Raw genomic sequence first — 6,893 nt, forward strand, 5'->3', positions numbered from 1 at the left:
ATTTCTAACAGTATGACCAATACATCTGCAGTAAAAACATGCATTTCTAACAGGTTTTCTCAAAACATTAAGTTTTCTACCATTGGTTCTGTTAGAGTAACCTTTAAATCCAATTCCTTGCCTATTATTAATTCTGCTAGAGGAATTCCATACAACATCTAAATTGTCACTAGCTTGAGCAAACTTAGCTAGCCTGCTAGTCAAGTAATCAATCTTTTCAACATGCATAAAACAATTTTCACAAGCTTTTTCAATAGTAACAGTTTTAATTTCAATATTCTTAGCAGATAATAAGGATTCATTTCATTCCTTTTCTAATCGTTCATTTTCAGTAACAAGGTTATCAATCCTATATTCATAATCTTTTTTCTCAAAGTTCAGTCGTTTAACCTTGTATTCCAGTCGCATTGCTTCAGCATGTAATTCCCTGAATGTTTCAATCAGCTGCTGATATTTCTCTTCTATAGGCAACTTCTCAAATTCTTCATCACTGTCATACTTAGTTTTTGCAGTTCCATCCATGTGACATATGTTGGAAATGTAGGCTCCTTTCTTTCTCATATTTCTGCTTTGGCTGTAATTCAGGATAGTCAGGCTTGATGTGACCTTTTTTACCATATTCATAGCACTGGACAGTGTTTGTGCTGAAGCTCTTCTTCTTGCTTTGACCTGCATGGTTAGATAGTTGACTATCATTTTGCATAAGTCGACTAAACTTTCTTACCATCAAGGCCATTAGCTCTTTGTCGTCCATCACTGCTTCTTTGAGATTATTACTTGCGGCTTTCAGAGCAATGAACTTCTTTTCTTCAATCTCCTCTTCATCCTTAAGTCTACCAAGTTCTAACTCATGTTAACGTAACTTGCCAAACAAGGTAGTCATATTCATAGTTGTAAGATCTTTGGATTCAGAGATTGCAATGACTTTTGGTTGCCAATTCCTGTTCAGACTTTTCAGAATCTTGATATTGGTCTCTTCATTATCAAAGGCTTTTCCAAGAGCCATCAGGTGATTTACAATATGAGTGAACCGTTTTTGGACATCATAGATGTTCTCACCAACTTTCATTCTCAACAACTCATATTGTTGTATCAATGAATTCTTCCTGGCTCTCTTGATTTCATCAGTGCCTTCATGTGTTACCTCTAGAACATCCCACATTTCCTTTCCAGACTTGCATTGGAATATCCTGAAAAATTCATCAATTGTTAGTGTAGAGGCAATAATATTTCTAGCTTTAACATCATACTGAGCTTTTCTATTTTCATCAGCAGTACACTCAGTAAAAGGTTTTAAAACAGTTTCACTATCAACAGTTTTTGTAGGTACATATGGACCATTTAAAGTGGCATCCAAAATTCCTTTATCTTGCGATTCAAGAAAGATCTGAATGCAAATTTTCCAAAAAGGATAGTTTTCACCAGTAAACAGAGGTTGTCTGTTTGTTGAAGCACCTTCACAAAAGTTTGAAAATTTGAAGTCATCCCTAGGTTTTACAGTCGAGTAGAATAAAAACAAAGCCGACTGAATTTTCAAATATTTTATGAAAACCAACTCTAGTGCCAATTGTTAGGAAACACGTTGGCTTCGTTTTACACCAAGAGGGGGGTGAATTAGTGTTAGTTCAAAAACAAAATCTTTTCGCAATCTTGGTATGAAAATTCAAAGCTTTTGATCTTTCCTTGAAATGCAAGTAATGAAAATTTTAGTGCAACGAAAAAACGTAGTTGACTGCTAAACAGATAAAATTGACTGAAATAAAGAGTGCAGGGATAGAGAAAATCAAACACTGTATTTTATACTGGTTCGGCCAACAATGGCTACATCCAGTGTCCTTCCAATCTTGGAAGCAAATGCACTATAATGGTTGCGGTTTTTACAACAAGGAATTTATAGAAGCACAACACAGAAATATAAATCTCCTCTCTAACCCAAAACCAAATATAGTTGCACACACAAAACTAGAATTGCAGCAAGAATCCCCTCTTCTGCAATCTGAACCCACGTCGAACAATCCTCAACGTGTAACCAGCACTCTTCACAGGATGCCAAGCCTATCACAACATGCTTCACAGGTTGCCAAGCCTATCACAGTAGACTTCACAGGTTGTCAAGCCTTCAGTCAAATACAACAATCTTCACAGGAAGCCAAGCCTTCAAGATCAAACCAGAAGCACCTTCTTTGTGCAGATGTTGATCAATCAGTATGCGCACAAGACTCCTCAATCTGAATCTCTCTCTAGAAAGATCACCACGGTCTTCATGGAGAATTCTTGGAGCTTCCTAAACTGAGAACTTTCTCTAAAATAGGACAATGAAAATGTTAGATCACAAAAGTCATCCGAACAAATCGTGTTATGTTCTATTTATAGTTTTCCTGTCATTCTCAGTCGAATTGCCTACTAATCCAGTCGACTGTATTAAAACAGTTATAACAGACAGTCAACACAAAGGCTCCTCAGTCAACCAAATCAATGCACATTCATGACAGTTGACCCAGTCAGTCAATCCTAACTAACTTTTGAAAATATAGCCGTTAGAGCAAGTAGGCATAACAGAATTCCAAAATTAACAGCAACACAGTCGAATAGGTGTTCCACACTATCGACTGTCACATGAAAAATCACTTTGAAATTCTTTTCATCTCAAAATCTCATCAAGCACATGTTCACAAAATCTGTACAAAGATTTTAGCTTAGTCGAATCCATTACCAGTGTATTCGACTGAACCAGACCTTTGTCACAACAAATATAAGTTCATAAAAGTGCTTGTGAGCTTTTCTTCATAAATGTGCAGAAGTGATCAAAACCATTTTATTACACATTTCAATACAAGCATGTTCCAAACATATAACACATAATCATTCATAGAAACACACATTGCAAATCAACAAAACATGTTCAATAAAAGCATTTTTCAAATCAGTTTGTTATACAGCTGAACATGTAAACTTGGAACATATGTATTGTTATTAAGCAGTGTGTTGTCATCATCAAAAACCAGTTTGATATAGAGTTTGTGTTGTCAACAATCTCAACAACTTCAACCAAGGCAACTATAGCCAAGGCTGGAAGAATCACCCTAGTATTGGGCAGAGCCAAAGTAACCCATTTGGGCAGACAGGAGGCCTTTTCAACAGACCACAACAACTACCCTTATGACAACAGGTGGCTAGTTTGACTGAGAATGTTAGAAGCTTGGATGATAAATTTGATAAATTCTTGAAGTTGTATGACTCACACTTTAAGAGTCATGAGGCTAATTTTAGAACTCAAGAGATGCAAATTGGCCAACTATCAAAAAGGGTGGAAGTCACGGAAAAGAATAAATTCAGGGCTAATACTGATGTTAACCCTAAATAAGAATGCAAAGTTGTGGTGAGCATGAGTGAGAGAAGAGCAGAAAAAGAAATTATTGAGATAGAGAGTAGTGAGGAGGAGGAAGAGGAGATGAGAGAAAAAAATTTTATTGAGCTAGAGAGTAGTGAGGATGAGGAAGAGGAGATGAGAGAAAAAAATTTTGAAAAAGCAAAAATAAAGAAAATGAGAGTAATTGTGGGCAATTTAGAGAGATTTTTAATCAGATGAAAATCATTATGCCTTCAACTGAAGTACTCCACCAACTTCCTGTTTATTCCAAGTGTATAAAGTACTACCTTGTAGAAGTCAGAGATCTTGAAGAGGAGGAAACTGAGAAACAGGGAAGTTGTAATCGTCCTAAGAAGAGAAAACATCCTTCTAAGATGGAGGATCCAGGAAGTCTTACTCTTTCATGCACTATTGGAGATGTGGATGTAGGGAGAGCTATGCTAGATTCTGGGTCTAGCATTAATATGATGCCTTTATATTTTCTGAAGAAGATTGGTGGCCTAACATTGAAACCATCTAATCTTTTTGTGATGGTGGTGGGTGGGTCTTCTAAGAGGCCTGCTGGTATGGTGGAGGAAGTGGTCATTCATGTGGAGCATCTTGAATTCTTGGTCGATTTTGTAGTCATGGATATGGAGGCCAATGAGAGGATTTCGTTGATTCTTGGAAGGCGTTTTATGAAAACTGTCAAAGTAATTATGAGTGTCTATGACGAAACGGTTATGTTGAGAGACCAAGAAAACAAGTTGATATATACTGGATTTGAGGAGAAGCTCACACGAATACAAAAGAAGGCCAAATATAAGCTTCAAGGAAAGATGATGCAGTGAGAGGATCTAAAGGTGCTAACAATAATAATTGTAATATTTTGCAGGTACCTAAAGATGAAGATGTTGATAAAGGAGGCACAATCCACTTGGAGGACACACCATTCCAATCTGGTTTAGGGTGAAAGATAAGAAGAAGGAGTGGATGGTGAAAAAGTGTAGAAAGAAAGGAGTAGTAGAAATTGAAGATTCATAGTCCAGAAGAGTCAAGAAGGTGGATAGAAGGCAAATGATGAGTTGGTGTGATGAAGACATCGACATGGAAGAGAAGACATGAGCATACCAAGGTCAAGCTAATGAAAATAAAAGAGCGCTCACTGGGAAGCACCCTAGTAATTGTTGAACGTTAATTTTATTTTGGATTATTGGACTTGTAATTTTTGGATTTATAAACAATTTTTATTGGGTAGCATCTATTGAGGGATGCTAATTTTTTTTATGTATCTACTGAAGGATACAAGGTAAGCACACCTATTGAAGGGTGTTGGAAAGATTTGCACTTACTGACAAGTACTAGAATGGTTTGGGTCAGGCTCGGACGTTAAACAAGCGCTACCTGGGAGGCAACCCAATTGATTGTTATTTAATTTTTAACTTTGTTTTAACTGCATTTTAGGATTTGAGTGTTGCATGAGTGAGGGGAATTGCATAAAAATTGAAAATTGAGAGTCGAAATTAAGTGCTATAGGTCATAAAATGTGATGGAAAGCAAAAAGGGGAAAAATTTTAAAATCGCGCCTACCACTCAACGGCGAAACCAACGCTGAGCGGTGGCGTCGCAGTGGCTTAGCCTTGGAGGCCCATTTGCACTGTTTAAACACCCCTTAGGGCTCGCCCAAGCGTTCTCTTCTGACCTTCACACTTTCTTTTCACTTTCAAAAGCATTCTAAGGGTTTCTCTCCACTCTTCCATTCACCCAATCACTAAAAATTCATAGTTCGTCACTTTGGCACCATTCCTTTGTCAAAGTTTAGGGGTTTTGGTGAGAGCATTGCATTGGGAAGCATTCATCATCATTCAAAGAGCATTTGCAAGAACTCAAAGTATCTCCACTCAAGTAAGTCATGCAATTTCATTCTTAGGGTTTCTAGAATTGAGATTTGATGAAGAACATGTGTAGAAACATGAAAAATTAGGGCTTTTGATTTCTATGAATGATTTGATGAAATAGAAATGTTTTGCACCAATTGAATTGTATGATTTCGGTCTGGAATTGAGGAATTTGAAATTGGGTGGAGATTAAAGGGGTTTTAGGCAAGTTTTTGAAAAATTGTCGCCACCACCGTTGAGCGGTGAGTTGCTTAATGGACTAACCTTGTGTGGTAGCTTAGGATGTGCTAGCTTTTTCATCATTACAAGTGCATGAATCTCCATAACTCGACATTCATACTATACCCAGATGATTCAGGTCAATGTTTGTAGTGTGATTCTAGCGTGTGTAAAGTTCTTGGGTTGAAATTTGATATATGTTAGAATTGAACTATAATTTGTTATTTCTATTTATACTAACTTACCCTTTTATTTTTGTTTTGTTGGTATTCTCTTGTTTTTTATGTTTTGGCTATGATCATCTGGAATGTGTAAGCAAAGGGTGACAAGGTATCTGTGGAGTAGGCGTTAGAAGGAGGAATGACAGATGTTTAGTCTTCTTTACACTAGATTTATGTATATAATTTTGATCAAGTTGGTTTGCATATATAAAGTTTAATTTATAGTTAAGTTTTGTATAACTATGATGAAAACTCTACTCTTTATTCGGTTGATTATTCTATTTTATTAATTATGTGATAGCTCCTTTATAGTTTAATACTATATAATTTAGATGTTACAAAATATACCATACCAAAAATACATTAAACATGACTAATTGTGGAACTTGTAAAGTTTTTTCACATAGTATTAGATAAAATAAAGGGTTAAATATGTTTTTAGTCCCTATACTTTGGAGCGATTTTGGTTTTAGTCCCTCTTTCAAACTAAGGTACAATTTAGTCCTTCAACTTTATAAAATTCTGGTTTTAGTCCTTTTTACCAAATTTTTTTAACTTTTTACTAAAATCACCCTGAAGTATAGAGACTAAAAACATATTTAAATAAATGTAGTTTTGAATGAAATGATTATATTACAAAACATTAATATATACATATTTTCAAAGGTAGAAATAAATATATGGCCCATGCAGGTCTCGAACCTGCGACCTTCGCGTTATTAGCACGACGCTCTAACCAGCTGAGCTAATAGGCCAGATATGTTTAAGCTTTCTATTAAAATATGAAGGTATGAACGTGCAAACTCTAAAAGTAAGAAAGTAATCTATTAATTTTCTTTGATTTGAATATATTCAGGAATGTAATTGTACGATCCTATATTTCCAACGATCGGAAATAACTAAAAGACCGAACGGTCCCATTGGGCCCAAGGCCCAATTCAAGATTCCAACGATCCTATATTTCCAACGATCGGACCGAACGGTCTTAGTGGACAAGCAGCCCACACAGGCCCAATTCCAGATTCCAGTATAAAAAGCCAGCGTATAAAATATTCACAAAAATATATCATCCGATATATCTTATGAAGATATTATAACAGAGATATGTCAAGTAAGATTATATTTTATTCTGTTTATATTACTGTTAATATTATATCAATCCAAAGCCTATAAATAAAGGCCAAAAGATTCCAAACAAGGTACGCT

General features: G+C 35.8%; 1 protein-coding gene and 1 non-coding gene across 2 annotated transcripts; one reads left to right on the forward strand and one right to left on the reverse strand.

The window, feature by feature from the left end:
- Window positions 1-3,597: 3,597 nt before the first annotated feature.
- Window positions 3,598-4,200, forward strand: LOC106779397. Its single transcript, XM_014667494.1, has one exon. It carries the CDS (start codon window positions 3,598-3,600, stop codon window positions 4,198-4,200), a length of 603 nt encoding a protein of 200 aa, XP_014522980.1.
- Window positions 4,201-6,368: 2,168 nt separating this feature from the next.
- TRNAI-AAU lies at window positions 6,369-6,442 on the reverse strand. Its single transcript has one exon. It is a non-coding gene; the product is annotated as a tRNA-Ile (tRNA).
- Window positions 6,443-6,893: the final 451 nt, after the last annotated feature.

Source organism: Vigna radiata, unplaced genomic scaffold (assembly GCF_000741045.1).
Source record: "Vigna radiata var. radiata cultivar VC1973A unplaced genomic scaffold, Vradiata_ver6 scaffold_285, whole genome shotgun sequence".
Lineage (NCBI taxonomy): Eukaryota > Viridiplantae > Streptophyta > Magnoliopsida > Fabales > Fabaceae > Vigna > Vigna radiata.

Bases quoted from the DNA above. Each gene is read 5' to 3' on its own strand.
- LOC106779397 (XM_014667494.1), top strand. From the start codon at position 3,598: ATGCCTTCAACTGAAGTACTCCACCAACTTCCTGTTTATTCCAAGTGT.